The following is a 22339-nucleotide window of genomic DNA, read 5'->3' on the forward strand; positions in this document are numbered from 1 at the left end:
AAATGCAGTGGCGCGATTTTGAGCCGCTTATCATTCACCGATGGTATCTCTTAATATTCGAGCGCGAATTATCTCATACAAATCATGACGGAAAACAAGACACTTGACAAGTTCTCGCGAGCGCCCGTTGGATCGGCTTTCGAGCAATAAGCTTTTGAAAGTCTTGTTGACGCCTCCGTCTGACAGGCCGCCCCGTTGTATCAGAAGATGCTTTCACTCAATCTTGACTAAAGCAAACAGAAGTTCGACACTCGTATCGAGACGAGCAGCGGGAGCAGTTTGGCGTCACGGGTAATTTGCCTGAAAGAAATCCATCGGTCAACACTCACAAGTGAATGCGACGTGTCGTTTCCGAGCAATCCCAATCCAGTTCACGTTCACGGACCGTAATGCCGTCTGACTGATGGGCGAATCTCGGGCTCGATGACGATAGATACTCGCCGAAATTGCCGTCTTGAAGCTCATTCGGAACACAAGGCTGAGCGGCGCGAGGAAACTTCTATGATGGAATGAACAATTACTCGAATGGGTGCGGTTCAATCGGGAAAGCAGCCCCCACAAAACGACTCCAACGTAACGTAGAAGGGGGTTGCGGAACGGGGCCATGCGAAGTACCGAATTTACCGATCGAAATGAAACATTTCGAATGAATCCATTTCACTTACAGAGCAACAATGATGAGACGACCACCAGCCCATCGACGGAAGAGGCGACGACGACTCTGAAGCCCGTACGACAGGCTTGGGCCAAGGTCGAAAACATGATCAAAGGAGTCATCGATGACCAGTTGCGGTGAGTTGACTAGGAAGTAAAGTGATTTTCTCTTGAGGTTCCATCATGGGACCCCTGTGATTTAATTTCTGGGGCGCTTTTCAATCGCAGGGTGTACTCCCGTGCGGAGATTGGTGCTAATTATCTGAAAAACATCTTTTCAACCATTCCGTTCCAGGAAAAATTTACCCTCCCTACTGCGAACATCGTCTGAGGCTGACATGAGCGCCGAGTGTCAAGCAGCGAACTTCAAGCTCTTCCAGGGGCTCCGTGCACTCAAGGCGTGGGCTGTACAAAGTGAGTGATCCCAACGTTTCGCACACTCCGATTTTCGTTGATTGACGATCGGTCCTAACTTCGGGCTCTCATCGAGGTGTATCAAGCTCATCTCAATCTTTAGCGTTGACGTCTGCATTCTGAATGTTTGTTTCGGTTGCGCCTCGCGGCTGAAGTAGAAGCGCAGCGTAGCCAATCGACTTCCTGAGCCGAAAAGCAAAGCGCTGTCGGCTTCCAACTGAGTTCTCGATCACGGTCATGAATCGTTTCGTTGCTGGGATACCCCACCAGTCTTTAAAGTGCTCCGCCGGTAGCATTCTATATATTTTCTAATTCTACCCATGAAAAGGATTGTTACGCCACGTTTGCTTGCACCACTATCATCATCGCCGTGCCACCCTTGATCAGCGGCACGAAAAGCTCACCGCTGATCCCGGCAGTAATTCCAATGTCAGGCCTCTTGTCCGAACCTTTGGTTCAAACACAAACACGGTGAGCCCCGGAGAAAGACATGCTCTAGTCGATGATTCGAGCGACACATCGTCTCACGCGATGGATTCGCGAAGCTCGTCTCATTAATCCACGAATTTCGGAAAGGCGAGGAGAAATCCGATCTAGACCGCAAGTATTCGGAGCACACGAATCACGATTTCGTACTCGTCACCCGGTCTTGTACCAATAACTTAAACTTCGCTGTAATCACTGTTGTAGCACAACAGTATTTAACGATGTTTATAGGTGTTGTTGACGCAATTCCCGCCGTCGTCGATGGAATTATCCAAAAGAGGGCACGTTCCGGGGAGAATATGCGGACCGTCTTGAGGAGCATTCACTGATTTTATTCACGAAGTCGAAGTGCGGCAAATGTGGATTAATTAGAAGCGGAGTGAAAGCGCTCATGGACACCATACGGGGCCGGTCGCGAAGCTCGCGCAATATTCTTTCTAAATAATCTACGGCACCGTTACACGCCAAAGTCATACACAGCAAATGTCATTGATCGGACGCGTAGACGCGTAGAAGGTTACTTTCTCACGGTAAACAATTTATATTTATTGGTCATGGGATCGGGTGGATTCGAAGATTATTGAGTTCGTCATAGTTATGATCTTGAGCTCGCAGATTTGTTGATTCTCTTGCCCGTTCCCAGCCGGGAAAAAGTTCCGAGAGCTGTGGCCGGAGAGTACTTCGCGGCGTTCTGGAATTTGGGTCGTCCTTGCGAATCTCTGGAGGTAGGGAGCTTGAATTCACTTATCGAGGAACGACGAAAAAAGTCGATCTAGTCCGATAGACAGCCCCTATTCATCCGGGTTGCAGGGCGTCGATCAAATCAGTGTAATTGCGCTAGTACAGAAAACTATCTTGTTCGATCTAATCTCTCATCATTGGGTGAAACTAAACTGCTGTTAGAGGCGATATCGCAGATGTAGTTATTTCCATCGACGCTCCCATCAGATAAGCTAACCATTCTATTAGTTCGATTGCGTTCCCGCACTGTCCGATCGTTCATTCACTAACGGTTACACCGGAGATAATAATCGTTCGGTCGACAAACAATTGTTTTTCTAAGTACGCTTTCCGCGGTGGGGACCGACCCCAGAAAACTGCGAGGCGCGAACAGTGTTCCGTGAAGAAGATTATAATGAAGTTCGAATCCGCAGAAACGGACATCGCGAATTCTCGCCGCTTTCGGAGCGTTGCTCACGAGCTCATAAGAAGGCCCGCTGGCAGCCTTGAAGAAAAGTTCATACTCAACTTGAGCGTAACTCCAGCGTGACTTTAAGTCCCTGCGCTGGCGTCGCCATCGCTTTCACCAGTGGGGTGGCTTGGTTCAATGTCGGGCGGCCTGCTTGCTCACAAATCGACCGGCCGGCCGAAGAGCTAGTCTCCGGGACGATAGCCCTGTGGAATTTTCTCTCCGAAAGCGTAATCTGTAGCCGATTCCCATTATATAAAACGCAGGCGTCTTTGGTGGCTCAGGATACAGCATTTTGTTTTCCGGCACTTTCCGGCGCGCAAATATAGATGCCAATTTAAACCCCGCTTCGTCCAATCGTCCGTCGAAACGATACCAACCTTTAGCCCTTATCGCTTGCGTCGCGTCGCCGTCAGATGTCCGTTTCCAACAGATGCTCGGGCTCAATGAACAAGCATTCTTCTCGATTTGTCTTAGTATTAGACATGAGCTTTCTGCTCAGGAATCGAGGCAGCCGCCTAGAACACTTAACCCGAGATCAGACTCTAAGGAAATTCTCCCGACGTTTCCGAGCGGCTTGCCGGTCCTGCTCGAGGTCTTTTCTGATTCAAGTCCGCGACGCGAGGTTCCGGATTGCGGAAGTGAGGAAGCACTTCATGCCAGGTATTTTCGGTTGAAGCGGCGCGGCGGAGCGAGTTTGAAAAATCGATTGAATTCGACCATCCTTTCTCGAAGTTGCGTGTTTCATCCACACGTTCCATACAATGATCGACCGCAATAGGGAACTCACTCGGAGCGGCGAACCACAATCGCAAGATTCCTCCGGATCCGATAGCTCAGGGCACTGCTTCCCGGATCGGAAAAGCTGCCTGTTCTTCCGCTACACGCTGCGGGACCCAAATCGTAGTGTTAAGGGCGCATTCCCCGGAAAAATAGAAAATGTTCATCTCCAGTGAGTGCTAACCCCTGCGGACGGCCACTATAGCGAGAGGCCAGGACCTCTCCTGGCGCTGTTCGTACTTCTTATCCACGCCGATGATGAATGCCATCGGAGGACTCCGCCCACTATGCCGGGTCGAGCGCGGAGATGAATTCGCAGGTTTCGAGGGGAAAGAGGCAAGAATCAGAAAGCCACTGTTCCGACCATGATCTTGGGATCGCAGATATGGGAAAGCCCGCTAAGATCTTTATTACGACTCTACCAGAAAACCCCGAATTTCTCGTTTTGTAAGTCACAGCTGGAATGTTTGCGTGTGTCAAGATCCTTTGTCATCACGAGTTTTTCGCAACGGTTTTTTTGCCAGTTTCTGCGAATAGGAGCCTTGTGCGTTGCGATAGGAATCTTCTCAGAATCACGAGCGTACTTAGCATGCAGATCGAGCTCGAGTCAATGAGGCATTCGGTGGTCCGACACTCCCGAGCCTATCTTTTCGGGAAGCGTTCTGGCTCGGTGCTTGTCCGGAGGCGCGATCGCTGATGAAACGTGTGCCAGCGATACTGGCGGATTAATTGGCGAAGAGCTTAGTCAAAAAAAAATGCTCCGATAAGATAGCTACCCTCTCCCTCCGATTGAGAATATTCATCTCTTGGAGGATGTTCGCCGTACATCCGTGAATTTACTATTTCATGGGCCAATGTGGACACGATCGAAGAGCTCCATTATCGGTCCACACTTCCGTGCGAAGGACCGACATCTGTTTCATTTTAGATATGAATCTACATATTTATTAGCTGGCCTGAATTAATCATTTCTGGAATTCTCAATATACAGACGAAGACTTCCTCTTGGCAAAAAGGCATCCCCCAGATCGCAACGAACCTCCCGATGGGAAGGCACCAGCTGATGACAAAGACGCCGAATACCATATTCATGAAGAAGACCAATGACGAAACGGAAGTATTGACAAATGTTTCTGGGAGCGTCTCTCACTTATTTGAGCTCGCTTGTCAACAAGAAACGAGCCGAATCATCAGCCGGGAAGGCTCCCCGATGATAATAGGCTTTCTTCTCGTGTCGGAGCGTGTGGAGGCAATTGTTGGCGGGGAATGATTATTGCTTTGTTTGACGCAGTATTTTGAAAATATCGGGCTGGAGCGAAAAACATGGAGAATAGAAGCGTGTGCGTCTGTGGGATGAGAAACAAGTCACGTACCAACACGACTTCGACCAAGTGACTGACCGACTGTCTGTCCGATTGTTCGGCGCAAGGCAAAAATTGCCGGCAGTGAAAGTTTTGCCCGACAGTCGGGCAGCTATTTATCCACTGTGCTTCCCTTCTAACTTGCCAGTCAGCGAGCTTCGCTGAATGTACATCGCCTCTGATAGTGATGCCGCGCACCCGCGAAAGACCGCATCGCGAAGCCGGGCTCTTCTCTTCAAATCTTCCCCTGCGGAAGGGAAGAAGAGGAATTATCTTCGGAATGCATTTGGTCATCGGACGGTGGGCTCGTTGGTACCATGGAGAAGGAGCCTGGGCTGGCAAGCAGCGATCACCAGCATATCAGTTAATTTCGGATTGCTTCATTACGTCACGGTGCCGTCGAATTGAGCCGTTCTCCGCGCGTTCGCTGCGGATTTCGTCGCCGTTCCCTTCGAAGCCGCGGGGCGTAGGTTGAGAGCAACATACTATGAGCTAAGGCTGCTCTTTGCTTGGGATTCGATCCACTGGCACCACACATGGTTGCGCGGCATGACTTATCAGGGCTTGCGGGCACCCGGCATCAACCCAACGTTGGCTGGCTCAGACGGGAGATTTGCTTCAATTGAGTTGTTCCGCAAAAATTGATGGCTCATTTTGGGCTCTCCTCTCCTGCGGACAATGCCTTCATGTTTGTCTCTCAAGCGTGTCTGGACATGGAAGGAACATGAGTCTGTGCATTCGTGGAACCGACCGAACGAACGGAGGGCTGACTCGCACGGATAACAATAAGCTCAAAGCGCAGCGGAGCCGGATTACCTCTGCCGCAGCGGGGATCGGAGTAGGGAAACAGAACAGATCGGTGCGATTCCCGAGGTCTGAGGAACCGCCGAGAGGCCTGTCCATGTTCTGCATGAGAGTCGTTTGTGGGTGGCGTGCCTGTTGATGAATGCATGCGTGCGCGAGGACAAGGTTCAACCCTGCTGTTGAGAGGCGTGTGATCGATCCACTTTCACAGCGCTCGGCGATGAACGCGGTGCTTCGCGAAAGATGGTCAGTCGCTCTGACGGACGGGCAATCCGCCGTGAGCCAATGAACCAGCAAGCTAGCGACTCAATTTCGTGCGCCTATCTGCTGACTGGATCTTGAAGACCCAGAATCGACACCGGTTTCCGAACGAAGCTTCCGCGAGCAGCAGCGGACAAGGATCGTTTTGTCTATCGCAATCTTCAGATCGCTTCTCGTTAGCTTCGACAGCCCTTTCAAAAACAGCGTGCCTTTTTTGTTTCCCCTTTCTCACAGACCAGACTCGAAAAAAAGTTACTTTTTATTTCCGGTGATCAATGCTCCGTTTGACATCGTCTGTGCGGCCCCAGGCCGCTTGAAATGAATAGAAATAGATCATGCGACGGAGCTGGAAGGGATCCGCTCGACCCACTCCTTGCCCAGCTTCTGGGGGGACGAAGGGAGAACTGGTCTGAGACAAGATCTAGTACCGTCGGAATAAGCTAGACGATCCCCCGGAAGGTAGTGATCGACCACCGAGACTCCCCACGAAATGAAATCGGAGTTTTTCATTGTCGCTAAAAACCATGATGTCTCACTCTCGTTCTCTGCATCGGCGTTGAGGCGACATTTTTTTGTTTTTTGTATTTTTTTGCCACGGGCGATAGAAGCATACACGAATCTCAATCGATGCCAGGAGTGAGTGTTGGGCATTGAGTCGTCATTCTATCACTTTGTCGATCCAAACGCAGCACGGAATCTATTTTTTATGGATTTTCCCATTCGGTGGATATCTTTACATATCGAGCTGAGGAGCTGTCCCCGAGTGTTGAGTTGAGAAAAGAAAGATGAAGACCTCATTCCCCCTCGCCGTCAGAATCACGGTGTTAGGTAAGAATTGATGACCGCTTCTTCAAGCGTGACATTTTCGGCAGTTACGAGCTTGGTATTTCCCGCCTTTGGTGTTTCGCTTTCTATCTCTCGCGGAGCAGGGGAACTTCGCGCAAAATCGCTCCTTTGTGTTATTCTGGAACACTTGCGTACCAAAAGAGGCGGTTCGTCTGCTGCGGGCATCAAGTGTCTTGGGGCATCGAGAAGCCACTCAAGAGAAGATTTTATCAGTAGACGGCTCACTTTTTTCAACCGACACTCGACTTGAAATATGTTGATACACAGATTGCCGGAGGAGAAGTTTCAGGTGAATTCAAGAAGAGATTGGGCTCGGCATCGGAGCGACGCAACGGGGGAATTCCGGTCCGAGCGTCATGGCTGGTCGGTGCGCCACTGTTCTGGATCACCATTCAAGTCCGAGCAATTGATTCGGAAATTGGCATGTGATCCATTTCTCTCACCTGTTTAAAATATGAATGACGTCGATTCGTTCGCTTCCGAAGTTTTCCGTCGAGACCTTTTCCATTTGCAACAGTAAGGACCCGCTGCGACAATCGGGTGCGGCGGGTCGACATACTCTCTCTCTCTCTGGATAACTTTCGACGTTGTCCAAAGGCTGGGAAAAATTTCCCAAGCAATCATCTGATTCTGGGTATTCAAATGAGTGTTTTCATTGGTGGTTATCTGGAGGCAACCACTCAGGCATCTCGTCGCCTAGGCCATCTGGCCGGCCGTCCGCAGGCTGCTCAGTTACCCGCAAGGGACGGCGCACGCATGTGTTTGACGCGGATGGTTTAGTAGACAAGATGCAAATTTTTGAGCATAAAAGTGCCAACAGTTCGAGACAATCGACTGGGGGAGAATTTTTCTTTCCACGCATCGCCGCTGGAGGCTCGACGGGAACGCGACGCTCTAGTGGAACTTTGTTTTCTCTTCGAATGGCTTGAGAATCGCGCTCTCACGACTGGTCGGTCGAAACGAAGGTGCTGCAGTCTGTAAATCTCGGGGAGAGTTCGAAGCCTGGTTGAAAAAGCAGCTTGATGAGGCTCAGTAACTGTCACGGGGAGTTCGGCGTGCCAGGCGAGCGCTTTTGGCCAGGCCAAATCAGCCGCAGCAGCGACGCCAACAAGGGACCGTTGTGTCGGTCAGTCGTGAATATCGTATTGAAGAGCAGTAGGTAATAGAATTCAAGCGCTATCGATATGAATGGTGGTGTCTGCGAGCGGTTAAAAATGGAGCGGCTATCTCAAAGACGCGGGAGGCTCGGCCGCCGGCGATGGTAATGCGCGCGTCCACATTTTTATCTATTAAGATGTCTACACGAGAACTCGTGTCGGTTGGCTGACGAGACTTGACGGATGGGAGTTCTGCGCGAGAACAGACGGCCGTGAGACAGATATTTATCGTTGCCCTCGCGTTTTCCGTCGACGCACCAAATTTGGATAGTTGCGTTGTTGTTCAATTCCTGAGCTCTCCAGTAGCTCTCGCCAGAAGAGGCAACGGGGAGAAAGATTGTCGCGCCCTCCGGAAGGCTAACCACATCTTGGTCTTCGTGCGCGCTCCCCTATCCTGACTGAGATCGTGGTTTGCCAATGTTTCAGTCGTCCGAGCCCGAACGAAGTCTCAGTCAGTGCCGACTTGATGCCGGCAGGGGGATCTTATGAAATAGAAAGAGACAAAAGACTCAGCGGTCCGCGGAGAAACAATAACGGTAAATGAAGCGGACGGCGATTCAACTACGAAAAGGAACAGGTGCCGTTGTTCAAGTCGATCCGCGTTTTTCTTTCCCATTTCGGCTCTACGTCCCGTTGGCGTCAGATACCAATCGTCAAACACATTATGCTGTGTCTGTGATTACCGATTTCATAATCCCCTGCCGTGCCCCGCTTCTCGACATGAACCCAGACGACCAGGATACCAGGGAAACGGGATGGGAAGAATGAAACCGTTCCGGGAAGCCAGGGGGAGCTCCCGTGGCGACTGAGTCTGGGAGGGGTCACAGGAGAGAGCAAAATGAATTTGTAACGGGAATTGAACCCCCGACCTTCGATCCACCACCCAGAGAGACTGACTAGGCCGGCTGGAAGCGATTGAGACTCGGTCGATCGCTCATTGCACTGAATTTCGATGACTCGGAAGCGGTATTTTGTTCAGATAGTTCGCAGAACATAGGTGGATTGGTGAGAGCCGGGGTTAGAGCACTCCTTGTCGTCTTTCTGAGCTTCATCGACCGAATTTCCCCCACGACTCGAAGGAGGAAATGTCCCCGCATGTATCCAGCCACGGCACTTATTGACCCCGTCAATGACGTGAAGGAAGCGGCCTCATTTCTGATGGAGCTCCGGAGCGTATACAATAGTAATTGTTGTCAGTGTCAAGATTTGATTTTTCTCTCGGACTGCGCGATCGGCATTGTAGTATTTGTGATCGTCGTCAAGCCGGAGGTCGGCATGTGATGTCTAATGCGACGAGAGCCGTCTGGGAGCCATGAATTGATCATGTTTCCAAGTTGAGGAGCAGTATCTGTGGGAGCGATATTGCGCAAGGCAGCGAGCTATCGACTGAGCAGTGGGGCGGCTCGCGTAATTTATCGTCTCGTTCGCGATGACAACTAAGAATTTCCTAAACTTCGCGACGCTTTTTCCAGTGATCGATGCGAGCGGTCGACCAGCCTCCGGGATGCTCACTGGAACGCTGCGTGATTTCGGAAACTACGATGAGTGTCTTAGGGTTAGAGTGAAAGATGACGACGAAGGCAACGAAATTTTCCGGTGAGTTTCGGAGTCGTTCTGAATTCCGAATTACTTTGACGCAATATCGATACTACATGAATTCCCGATCGACCCCGATCGTCGACTGAAGAGATCGATCGCAATTTCAGGGGGAAATACTGCACTTTGAAGTTCGACGCTCCCCTGCCGCCAAAACCAGATCGAATCCATTATGACATGGTGAGTCCTTTTTTCTTCTTTTCATGATCAGCCCCGCTTACCACTTGACCACGACAGAGAACGGTACCATGGCGATCACCTGTGAATTTCGGATGTCGAAAACTGAATAATGTCCCTCCGAGAAAACTTGGGCGTCACACATTGAAGCACCAATAGTGTTCGCGGCTTTGGAGCGAACTAGGGACTGTAGTCATTCATTCGGAGCGCTCGGACTTGAAACCGGTCAATCGGCTCAACCGTAAAACGTCGATCTAATAGAATGTTCTTTTGCATAGATGGCATCTTACGAAGCAGGAGTTTTTTGTCGGTCATCAAAGTAAGTTTCGTAAGCCATAGATTATTTTATTTCCAGGACATTTGGGCAACGCTGGGCGACAACCACACGCTCGACAAAGGCTCCCTTCTCGAGCACATGGCTCCTCATGCGACGTATTTCTACCATCTCCATGCTCAGCTGGGAGTCTGTATTCCTAGTGAATGCTCTGCCGACGATATTGAGAAGCTCGTCAACGTCAGTAAGTTCATCCAGAGTACGCTTCCGGGATGGGAACGTCGGTGAAGTCCGTTACTACTCTGGTAGACCCTCCCGAAAGCCTGGGATACTCAAGTCATTCGTTTTCTAGTGCTGCAAAATATAAACTGGACCGCCACCGTCCCAGACTGCGATGTTGACGGTGAACCCATTGAGATTCGCCCCGCGCAGAAAGTCGCAATGTGAGTGCATAAATTTTATGCATCCAAGCAGAACCAGGCCCAGGAAAGTGATCTCCCTTGAGATCACTTTTCTGGAATGGGCGAGAATGAGCCTGTGGCCGAATTCGACGGTCGTAGACGAGGGGCGTGATACGATTCGAACAAGTATTTATGTTTTAGCGCGGCGTTGTTGATCATGCTCGGACTGATGATTTTGGGTACCCTGATCACCGCATGTTATCGCCTGGCCACTGGTACCGACCGAACGCACAAACCAAATGGTATTTTTCCTATAGCCAAGCGGTATAAGCTGATGATCATGTCCCATGTTCAATGATCTGGAGTATGAGGGAGAATAATTCGTCTCACAATATGTCGACGCTTCAAGCGGATATGTTTTTCTCGCTTCGCAGGCTTCCTCATCGAGTTCTTCACTGCTTTTTCCTTGTACGAAAACTCCCTCAAACTCTTCAATACCGAACAAGCACCTGGTGAGTGAATCCCGATGCTCAAACTGCGTCCAGGTCATGGTTTTTCCAGGCTTGTTCGAAAAAGTCATGCCGGTACCGGAATGGAAATGAATTTCACTAGCATCGAATAAAGGGAAAACAGCGTGATACGCGATTTTTGTTCTTATGGCTAGCATCAGACTCCATTTTCCTCCATTCTGAATGGAGTTACGCTAGAAACGGGCATCGAAAATTGGGATCGCGAAGCTCTTAACAAATCGTTCCTTGAATGAATTCCAGGAACGCTCACGGTACTTCACGGCATGAAGTTCTTCAGCATGTGCTGGGTTATCCTGTGTCACGCCTACATTTTCACCAATCCCGAGGCCGTCGGTAAGTTTTGCGGCAATAAATGAGAATGAGATTGTCTTCCCATCTGCCGCTGTCTTCACATCCCCGCGGGGACGGGCAATAAAGGAAAATAACTTGAATGGCGCAAATTTGCGTCTGCATTCCGGAATATCAGTCTGTTTGCAATAGAATCAGCCCACTTCGGGAGGTCGGCCGGACGGTCGGCTGGTCAGGCGTTCAGATCAACGACAGGCTAGTGACCGATGCAACGAACGGACGACGGACTAGCTCGTTGAAAGCATTCGATGTCATGGAGAAACTCCACTTTTCGGCAGCGAGCTACGATTGTGGACAGCCATCATAGCTTCGCTCAGGATGCCTCGCGGCTCTAAATGTCCCGAACAGACTTTCACTCACAACCAGTCAGGCGAACGATGAACAAAGTAAACAAACCTTTATAAGGAGATTTTCTGCATTCGGGGAGTTCTCGTGATCTTGGACTCCTGTCATCCCATCATCAGAGCTGTTTAATGCGGCTGACTCGAGAGAGTTCGTCACCGTTTGCGAAGCTTCCTCGCCAAGAGCTTTCCCTAACAAAGAATAATTTCACCCTTTGAAGCGGAAAAGATTGCTTCACTCTTCCTAGTGAGGATGTTCTTGCTTACAGATAGCCCCTCAATGGTTTTGGGTCCAAGTCTTAAAATTTTTGGAACTTCTTTTCAGTCTCCCTGCAGAACATTCAACGTGAACCTTTCACTTACCCGTTCCAAGTTCTTATGTCCGGCTGGCTCGCTGTTGACACTTTCTTTATGCTGGGGTGAGTTTTTCCTCGGTTCAGCTCCGAGCCATATATGTTAGCCAATCCATCCACGAATTCGCTGCGGGCTTGAGCAGAAGGAAAGCTCTCGCGGTTTGTATGCCGGCCTTCGGCTTGGCGATAAAGGAGCCGATGGAGAATTTTGCAAGATTCTCAGGGTGAATCGAGCTCTCCCAACAAAGCTCAGGACCTTGCTTGAGTCTTGAAAAGACGACATCGCCCTCAAATCGAAAGAGCTGTTTGCTGAAATGCATCCTGTTTGAGAAGAAAGGCTCGGATGCGATTTATCTTCGACTCGGATTTTGGATGCCTTTGTCTCCCTGTTGCGGCCGATTTTGATCACTCTCACGATGCCCTTTCGTAGATTCAACAGCGACTGCTTCTGCTTCTGTTGCTGCCCTATATATGCGAGGAGTCGTATTCGAAGCGAGCACGCGGAGCTCCGCGGAAACCGGAACGGAAGAGATCTTGAAGGGATTTTTTTCTAAGACAAGACTGACCCATGTCATTTATTTCGCTCAGGGGCTTGGCTCTCGCCTACGGCAGCATGAAATACATGCATCAAAATAACGGGAAACTGTCGTTGTTCATGTACTTCTTCCATCGCCTGTGGAGACTGATCCCGCCCATGGGTTTCACCATAGCGATCGCGGTAAGGCCCTTCACAACGCTCCAGATGGTTTCTCGCATCGGAGTAAGTCACGATACACGAACATGAATTATTCATGATGAAAAAATTGAATTTTCCTTCTTCAAAGATCGTACTGCCCTTGCTTGGACGTGGGCCCATGTGGAAGGAAATGCTCGAGTTCCAGGGAGAAAAGTGCGAGGAATCTTGGTGGAAAACGATGCTATTCATCGCCAACTGGTCGGCGACGTTCGACTCTGTTGTAAGCGAATCGAACCCCCTGATCGGGGAGAATACTTGTTCTGATAAAATGGAGAAAGTCGCGGGGAGGACTCCCCTCGAAGGTTGTATCTCGAGCGTGAATTTTTGTTTCGAATTATTGCAGTGCCTGGAGACGACGTGGTATCTCCAATGTGATCTACAATTTTACATCGTCGCGCTGCTTGTCATTATCCCACTGTACCGACGACCCGGTCTGGGAGCTCTAATCAATATCGGTGTGTTGTCGACTTTATTGTAGCTCATAAAGCTTTGCGTCAGAATTTCACAATTCTAAAGAAGGCAAACACAGGATCAAACGAATCGATGCCAATCTTTCCACTTGTTCTTACAGCTCTAGTCATTATCAGTATATCCATCTCAATGGCTATAATCCTGAAGTATGATTTCCCGCCGATCATGATTTTCCTTCATCCGGATATCGAGTGAGCTTTCCTTCATAGCTATCGATATCAGTCGACATCTGCTTTTCGTATGCTCGTCTACCTATTTTTTCTGGAATATGATAGGGAAGTAAGTTCGAAAAATTCCCCTCAGTCTAATCAAAGAAGAAGCTCACCTCGTCTACTACCGGCCTTACACACATTGGGGTCCCTACGCCGTCGGCATCTTCGCGGGATATCTCATGTTCAAAACTCCCAAGTGGCGAACGAACTCTTTCGTAGCAGTCATGGGCTGGGTCGTCTCTTTGGCGACACAATGGGCAATCATTTACGGTGAGACATCAGCGGTCATGTATCCATTGCGGACCGTCGCGGTCTGCCGATACATGTCCCGGAATATGCCAAAGAAATCTCCTCGTAGCGGCTGATATCTCTGGAGTGATTTTGTGCAGTGTCCGATAAGTTGCGCGATATATTCTATTGTAGGAATTACGCCTTGGCATTCTCACTACGATGACTTGGGACTAGCCCAATACCTATACGCAGCAACCCATCGGACAGCTTGGTCGATCACGGTTGCCTATATCGTCTGGGCAGTCCACTACGGGTATGTCCGTGGACTTTCACGGCTGTTCTAGATGACTCCTTGTTGATCACATCCCATTCAGAAAGAGAATTAACCTCACCGAATCGCAGGTACGGCGGCTTCATCGGACAACTACTCACCTGGAATGCTCTGATACCATTGTCAAGGTGATCTGCTGATCCGAATTCGATCGATAATTCGCAATAGCGGTCGATTTATGTTGGCTTCCGTAAGTTTATCGAGCTGCTATTCTTACCATGGTTCTTTTCTCTACATGTAATAATCCAGGCTAGTGTTCATGACATACCTCGCTCATCCGATCGTGATGTGGTACAAGCGCGGATCAGCGAAAGAACGCTTCTTCCTTCGACATTTCCCAGAAATGGTACGTGCCCACGGGAAGGTCGTGCTTTCGCGACCCTCACCGTCCCTCATCGTCCAAACCAGCGGAGCCCTGGGCATTTTCGAAGTCATGAGTCATGACCGTCGGTATTGGAATTGTTACAGACATGGGAAGTCCTCGGAGACGCTACCTTCTCGTTCGGCTGTGCCTACGCCATGTCCATGCTCTTCGAGATACCGATCATCAACCTGGAAATTAATTCTCAGGCCGATTCTAGGTCTGGATTGTTTCATGTTCTGCTTGGAGCTTCGCTAAACCGTTCTCTTTCGTTCCGAAATGCGATGCGAATGAACGCTAACGCGAGGCTTACTAATCTTGTATTTCAGGGAGGAAAGGCGGTAATCATCGGAGCCAGAACGGTCATTTGGAGAGAAACAAACGAGAGACCGGTGTGGACATCTCGCAGGTCTGTTCAAGGATTCGACATTCGATTAGAAAACGCTTATTGCTTTAGAAAGACCGATAATTTCTTGTAATTGGGTGATGGCCTTCGAAGAAGACGTGACAGCGTAAACGAAAGCGATCCATGCCCCCAGGTGTACCGTCAGGAACATGATATGACCGCCCGCGAATACCAAATGGGAGAAGTCGCGACAACAGGATACCGCCGAACGGGTGCCGACAGACTATAATCGACCCTCCTGAGTAGTTTTACCCCATCCGTATCTTATGGAGAAACATAATAAGTGACGAAGACGACTAACTGCCGCTGATACCAGTCATACAAAGCGAACGTGGAAGGGTATAGAAGAATAAGAGGTCCCCAAAGACCGAACCTGCTCATGAAACACAGAAGTTCTGAACGAGTCTTGTAAATACGAACGCTATATTTTCTAATGAAAAACCTCGTCAAAATGTTTCTCTCGCTCTTTCTTTTTTCAATGAACAAGTTTGTTACGACGCTGAAAGAGATCTCTTTCCGGGTCAGTGAGCAGGCGAATCCCTACTTGCGGCTCGGTCCCATCCAACCCCAGCCGATGTGAAGCACCGGGCGCTGATCAGGGGTTCGGGCCAATTAAACGGGGCCTGCTGTGGGTCCGCTGATCGGTGCGAGAAGGGAAAGTGTCATTGGTTCATCTTTCAGCAAATAATCGATATATTTTTCGCGCGGACCCAGAGAAACGAATGCAACATTGAAACAAAAATTCTACTCCGTGGTCGTGACCGATGCGGGAGCCAGTGAATGCGATCAGTCAATTCCTCCCCGCGGTGCCGTATCACTTCATGTCACTTCTCTTCACGGCTGTCACTCAGAAACGCAACAAGGATACCGACGGAAATCGTCTGAATGGGTCTGCCGGTCTGCAGACGAGTGCTGGTTCTTGGATAGCTCACGAACGCTGGGGAGACACGAATCCTGCGCTGCGACCAAGACGGTTAGAATCATAGGCGATGCCTAGGAAGGCACTTATGTCCTTTCCGAAGTCTTCCAATCGTCACCGAATCGACTGTCTCGAGGTAAGGTTTGAGCTGTCAGGGTTTTCGTGCGAAGTGAGTGTCCCGCGAGAATTCGGAGCTCCGACTGACTCCGAGATGGGTTTTTAAGTCTCGGATCTAATCATGAACATGGCGCGATACACAAAGGTACTCCGAATTCATCTAGGTTTCATTTTCAGACATATGCCCGCTGACGTGCGAAAGATTGTAAGGGGATGATGTCGCAGTAGGATAATGCGCATATCAGTTCAGTGCTGTCGCAAGAATACCATTGCCGACGGGCCGCAGTGCTGACCCCCGGGAAAGTTCCACCTCAAAGATAGGCTGTCATGTTCTCCGTCGTAACATGGACAACATGTGATATCGGATTCGGTTCCAATCAGCAATCAAAGGCAGAATGAAATCACTCGCAAGATTACGATTACGTTCTCAGCGATCGAGTATACGGCGCAAACTACTGATCAGAAACGTGGAGGCCCGGAATTACACATCATCGACACTTGTTGCTGATTCGAGTCAGAACAAACTGATTCATCATCATGATCATTTGGTTATTATCACGGAGGAGGGCTCGGTCAAACCTTGATCCATGCTCATATCCTCCACCTCCTCTTATTGATTCCTTCCCGGACAGCGTAGAAGAAAGCTGCAGGATCCTTGTTCCTACTGTCCATCGAATGAGGGTCTTTCCCCGCTGGGAATCGGGATACGCACGAAGGCATCGTCCATTTTCTCCGCGCCATTTTTCCTTGGAGGAGTCTTCCCGAGAAGAGGTCGAGAAGCATCCTGTTCTTCAAGAATAATCTCCGAAATCCCGTAGCGACCCTTATCCGCGGGAATCGGATCCCATGCTCGTTTCTGATTTTTCGGAATCGGGGGAAGTTGGTCGAAACGACTTCTTCCGATCACAACCATTGGAGGAGGGTTTTCCCCCGGAGTCCCAGCGCAGCACATCCCTCACGGTGTATTTTCTCCGTTTGTGCCGCTGCACCGAATCAGAAATAGCATCAAGGATAAATCGACAGCAAAATATATCGCTAAGCTCGATGCTTTCGATGCGCGAAAACAATTATTTCGATTACGACACGAGGCCCTCCACCAAAAAGACAGCGTCGATGTCCCCAAACGGGCCACGTAGTTACGGGTCGGTGCTGCAACTCTATCTGCGTGGCGACTGAGCTACTGACCGCCACCGAGAGGCACGATTTTGAGCACTTTCTTCAAGCGTCGCAATCCGCGCTGCCCGATCGCCTATGACGATTCTTAAGCGCTCGTTCCGAGAGGATCCTCATCAGACGCCTGTGAGCTGGTCCCAAGCGAAGTTGATCCTGATCCTGTGTAGCCCTTCTGGAACTGCTGAAAGTAACTGTGGGCGCAGATACTCAGCTCGCGGGTCAAATGAAATGACAGAATGCAGGCTACATCGAAGGAAAAATTCAGAGGTAGCAGCAGAGCCACTACCGTGTAGAGGACGTGGAACGTCTCCGGAATGGCCATTCGTAAGACTCGAGCATCGTTATTATTTCTTTAAACTCAGCTCCTACCCGAGCGCAATGGAAATCTACGACCGCATAGGTAAGCAGGGGTGGGTTAGCGATTCTTTCTGAGATATCATGGTTAAACCAAGAACCACTGTCTCTGCGAAAGGTTCATTTGAAATCTGGAGATCCCCAAGAAACCATAGGCGACCGCAGACGTCACAGCTAAGTCCGAATCCATTGTCTAGGAATGATCGTTTGAAGCGAGTCGTGGCTCGTTGCCATGCCTGCGTGTAGGTCGCGCTTCGGGAAGGTCCGATGTCGCTGACATCGGGAGTCACCTCCATCGGACTGACTAGCGCATCAATGCCCATATTTCTTAGATTCGTATGTGGTCGCATTGCTACGGGACTGGCTCACCGTATTCAGTCGACGCGCCCGCCATTGCGCCGTCCTTTCAGCGCCTGTACGAGACCGTTTACAATTACACGGAGTTTTAGTCCGTGAACGAGACTTCCGACGTCTGGAACTGGCTCTTTTAGGTCTCATTATCACTGGTGAAATCTAACTCTTCACCGAAGTTGGGAAAATATCTTCTTTCGAGTGGAAAATATCTTCTTCTGAGTTTTGTTACGCGCGCTCTGGAAATTTGAAATCACCCTCTCCCAAGAGCAGCCATGTTCACAGGAGAATAGGGCGTATAGGGTGTCATTCTTGCCTCCAGGAGTTGATCTGTGTGTGTGGGAATTCCGTAAGAATTATATGAAATTGATGTGCCGTAAATTTGCTATCTAAAGACACCAACCGGGTGTCGATCGGTGTAGAAAGCACGGAGCTGCAAGGCGTCGAAAATGGACAAGTTTCGTCCCACTTTTGGTGAAATACTAGGCCAACCTTTTTAAAGACGTTTCACGTCAAAAAATGAGCTCAAGCGAAGCTAGTGAATTGGAGGTGCTAGCATTATCGTCTCGATGAGCCAATCGGAAGTTGGCAGTCGATCCCGATCCTCTTCCGCGGATCGACTGGAGGGCCGGAGAAGGGATGAATATCCTGTCGAGATCGCTGAAGTAGCCGTCGGACTTCTGAGCTTTTGACTTCGTCGAAGACAAGAATTATCTCCACGAAACCTTTTATTGCTCAAAAGCCAATCGAGCCGTCCCGATCTCCGGCGCGGCGGTGAGACCATCCGCAGAGAGATGTTCTCCTTCCCCATGCGGATCTCACAACTCGAGTTCCAAATAAAAATTTGTCAAGGAGCCTTGATGACGAGACATGCCTCCCTGCCTCTCGTGGAGTCCTCCCGAAACGTCGATTAGGACGTCCCCGTTCTTCCAGGGGGGCACGATTAGAGTTATTATCACGTCGAGCCGTAGCAGAATAGGTGCGTTCCCCAGGTCCATTTTCCGTCGTTTCCGTCCGAGCCGCAGATTTGCCACCTCGTTCCTGCCGACTGCATGCAATCTGTAGTCAAGCCGGGAACGGATCGTCACCCTCGATTCGGGCTTTTCGCATGACTCTCGCATACCACAGGAGTTGGGAGAAGGCCCGCTCCATTTGACGCTCGTAGGTAGCGTCTTCTAAATGGCCGTCCTCGGAAACAGTTTTGTTCACGAGCGGCAGGTTTATCGACGCCTGCAGTGGGATCATGCTCAATTCGGTGCAAAACTGCCGCAGATTCATGGTCGCGCTGACGCCCCCATATTGACCTGTAATGAGGAATCGTAGAATCCGGTCGCGAGCTCAGAATCTCTGAACTCCACATGGGGACGGAGGTAGACTGACATGATGCGTTGTCTCGACCTCTCGAATACCTAATGAATAGTTGACGAAAACCACTGGCTTAGCCGCATAGGATTTGGGCGGGAAGTTGCACATCATCGCGGAGCAAACAGCTGAAATGATCCCAAGTTCCCCTTTTGAGGTCAAGCTCGAGGAGTTCGAGACCACGGTCATTGAATAAAATCCACCACCCGATTCGAATCATCATGACATCGTCAGTCATCATTCTCACTCACGGGGTATCGACCGATTGTATTCACTACAAACGACTATAAAGCCATCAGCATTCTCGATCGTTTCCTGATCCGTAAGAAGATTCTCGGAAGGATTGCTCTGGAAAATGAAAGAAGGGAAGCTGTGCGGAGTCCCGGCTCTGAATGCTTGACAGGCATCTACGCTCCGGAAGGAGACGATCGTCTTCTCTCGGTGTCATTGAGATATCGGATCTCACACTCTGGGTGAGTCTGCTCATCGGCTCGTACTTACAGAGAAATGAACCGGCTCCCTGACTTCAGTCAGATGACTCTTCTCAAGCGGATCTGTGGGAGGAAAGTCTAGGCAATGAAATGTTTCGGCGCTTGACCATGCAACCAGACGCATAACATGACTACGTTGTCGAATGAGTGCAGTGCGAACTCCGAAGATGGAACACTCACCAAAGGTTATCACTTCGATGTCTCCCCACTGCGATATGTAGTTGCGGACCATTTTTGCCACCCTCTCCGCCATGCGACCTGGACGGACACTCCCCACGAAGAGAACGACCTTCATCGGGACCGAGAGTTGCAGCCTCTTGTGTGGAGAAGAATATGTTCATCTTCTGAGGGTACACTTCAGCTCCTCCCCATGGTATCTCTCTTGGTACGTATTGTCTCCTTTTCGTCCACGTCGCGTCAGGATTTCAATAAGTTCATCTCCCAACAACATACACGGACAACAAAATTATTTGGCCAGTCACTCACCGTTCCAGCTGTATCGTTCACCTTCGCGAACCGCGCTCAAGTGGGTCGATGTTTCAAACGCGGAATGAGCCCTCTCATACTCTTATACGTAGCGGGCGCTCGTATCGATCCTGGTGTCACTGCCGGCAATCCGAGAGCTGTGTTGCGAGTGCTACATTGTTTACGATCACCGATTGAGCGTATCTCCCATCTCTGTTCATTGGGGACGGAGCGGATGGGTACAACTCGCATCGGGAAGACGATTTCATTCGGCCGGGAATCTCAAGGAGGTTGCACATCATAACGAGATTCCGAGTGAGCTCAGCACTCCTGGCTAAAGGGAGTTTTGGTGATGTAAAACGATTTCCGAGTAGCCTGTTCCGATGACCGCCAGAGCTCGTTCCATACCTTGCGGAGCTTTTCAGCGCCAAAAGATTTTGAGCGTCTGGACCACTGTTTGACCGCGATCTCTGTGAGTTTCACCGAGAAGACCCAGAAGAGAAACCTGAGGATCTCCCCGAATATTCCGGATATTTGGTCCGAGCGTATTCTGACTGGAGGTCGCAAAAAGGTACCCGCGTAGTAAATTCTCGGGTAGTGGATCTCAAAGCCCGGGTATCGAGTACCCGGTTACCATTTTTCGGGTTCAGGTCGGGTACCGGCGTACCCGGGTAGTGGCGGGTAGAACTCATTCGAAGCGGCTGACCTTGAGATGCGTTGCTGGCCATCTCCGCTTTCGAATGTCATGAAAATGAAATGCGCGGAGTACGGGGACTCTGCTGATCGTCCATGCTGGGATATGACCGGCGTTTGTGCGGGCTCAATGGATTTCGGACATTGCACCAAGAGACTCATCTTTACTTAGACTGAAGAAACTGGGCAAAGACCAAGCTGTGCATTCTTGCTCGATCGATGATTTAGTCGACATTCAAGCTACATTCGGTCCCCAAAGCTGGTCTCTATCAGATCCCTGGGGCTGGCCTCCAACAGGACCCTGGAGCTGGTCTCTGACAGGTCCCTGGAACTGGCCCTCGACTGACTGTCGGGAGGGACCGCCGCCGGATTTCCGAGCTTTCCGTCCGGCCAAGTCGCGAGCTTCGAGCTTGAATGCGGCAATCCTTTACTTCGGGTTCGTAAGCTCTCACCGGCGCCGCTTGATCTCATCGTCCACGGTATGTCTCCGAGCGCGGCAGCCGATTCTGTTGCTCAGCTTGACTCGAAGCCAGGCATGCTTTGGACGCGCTGGTCTTCGGGGAGCAAGTGTCTCCCGGAGTGTCTGTGAGAAACCTAGCGCGTCCAAAGCGTGGCTTCAAGCTTGGCTTCGAAGGAGGAGGACCGGAGACACATTTTGAACCTTCTCCAGAGAGAGGCCCAAGGCTGATTCCATTTGGATTAAGAACTAATTCGACCGATTTTTTAAAAAGCAAATGGCCCCCACTACCCGGGTTTACCACCCGGGTATTTCCCGATTTTCGGGTTTGATAGTGGTAGTGTGGTAGCGGGGTAGTACCCGAAAATTGGTTTTCGGGTTTTTAGTACCCGGGTAGTGGATTCGCTATACCCGGGTAATTGCGACCCCTAACCCTGACTGATGCTCCAGGATAACTCGAAAGCTAGGAATCTTGATCTCAAGCTCCAGTAATGATTGCTGCTGATCTTCACGCGCTCGACGCATCCATCTTCTGTATGTTTTCCGCGAATGTATCATCTGCTCCGCTATCCTAGGAGAGTACTGAAAATCGATAACTCTCATGAGCATATGAATCGTCCGGGAGATCATTCCTCAGCGCGACCGGAATCTGCTGCTGATGAGCGCGATTCCCACCGACTCGGGCGGACGGCGTGCTTGGGTCTGCAGGGCTCTAGCTGGGTGCCACCCTGGTATGCGCAGATCGGAGGGCTCGAGGAGATTCTAGGATTTCATGAACACAGCACGCTCTTGTCTTCCTGCAGGTATTGATTTGTCTTGCTGATACTATGTACAAACCTGCATGCTCACTAGGCTGTGAAATCGTGCGCTGCATGCTTGCCCGGGGGTGGCTACCGGCTGTCGACAGAGTTCTAACGAAGAAGAGAATAAAGGATGTCACTAACATCTATCCTCTCTTTATTGCTCCCACGATGCAAATTGAGCTCGCTTCCGCAATTTTGTCGTCTCGAGCTGTCGGAGAGTCGCGAGCCTGGCGTCACGGTAGATCCTCGGAAGGCGACGGAAGCCGCTCGAGCAGAAATCTCGGTGGATTCCGGACGCTTCAGATACCCGTCGACGAGACTCTCGACCGGGAACGAGCCTGGGCTAGTTACCTACGCGCAAAGATGCGCGACGATTGTCCTCTCATTGAACACGTCAATACTCCTCGTTGAGCTTCCCATGGAGCACATATAGC

The 22339-nt window shown here is 50.3% G+C and overlaps 1 protein-coding gene and 1 pseudogene across 1 annotated transcript; one reads left to right on the forward strand and one right to left on the reverse strand.

Moving 5' to 3' along the window:
- The first annotated feature begins 525 nt into the window (after positions 1 to 525).
- Positions 526 to 14949, forward strand: LOC100903129 (nose resistant to fluoxetine protein 6-like; annotated as a pseudogene).
- Positions 14950 to 18486: 3537 nt separating this feature from the next.
- LOC100903418 (uncharacterized) lies at positions 18487 to 20007 on the reverse strand. Its single transcript, XM_003743843.2, has 6 exons — positions 19974 to 20007; positions 19668 to 19803; positions 19498 to 19550; positions 19248 to 19344; positions 19044 to 19124; positions 18487 to 18938 (listed from the first exon to the last, which is right to left on the reverse strand). Exons 2-6 carry the CDS (start codon positions 19780 to 19782, stop codon positions 18700 to 18702), a joined length of 585 nt encoding a protein of 194 aa, XP_003743891.1. The 5' UTR covers positions 19783 to 19803; positions 19974 to 20007; the 3' UTR covers positions 18487 to 18699.
- Positions 20008 to 22339: the final 2332 nt, after the last annotated feature.

The sequence above is a fragment of the Galendromus occidentalis genome, unplaced genomic scaffold, assembly GCF_000255335.2.
Source record: "Galendromus occidentalis unplaced genomic scaffold, Mocc_1.1 scf7180000077451, whole genome shotgun sequence".
NCBI lineage: Eukaryota > Metazoa > Arthropoda > Arachnida > Mesostigmata > Phytoseiidae > Galendromus > Galendromus occidentalis.

Coding starts and splice junctions, on each gene's coding strand:
- LOC100903418 (XM_003743843.2), bottom strand. CDS start 19,782: ATGAAGGTCGTTCTCTTCGTGGGGAGTGTCCGTCCAGGTCGCATGGCG. Junction 19,345..19,497: donor GGGAGCCGGTTCATTTCTCT/GTAAGTACGAGC, acceptor TTCATTTTCCAG/AGCAATCCTTCCGAGAATCT. Junction 18,939..19,043: donor TTTCGTCAACTATTCATTAG/GTATTCGAGAGG, acceptor TCCTCATTACAG/GTCAATATGGGGGCGTCAGC.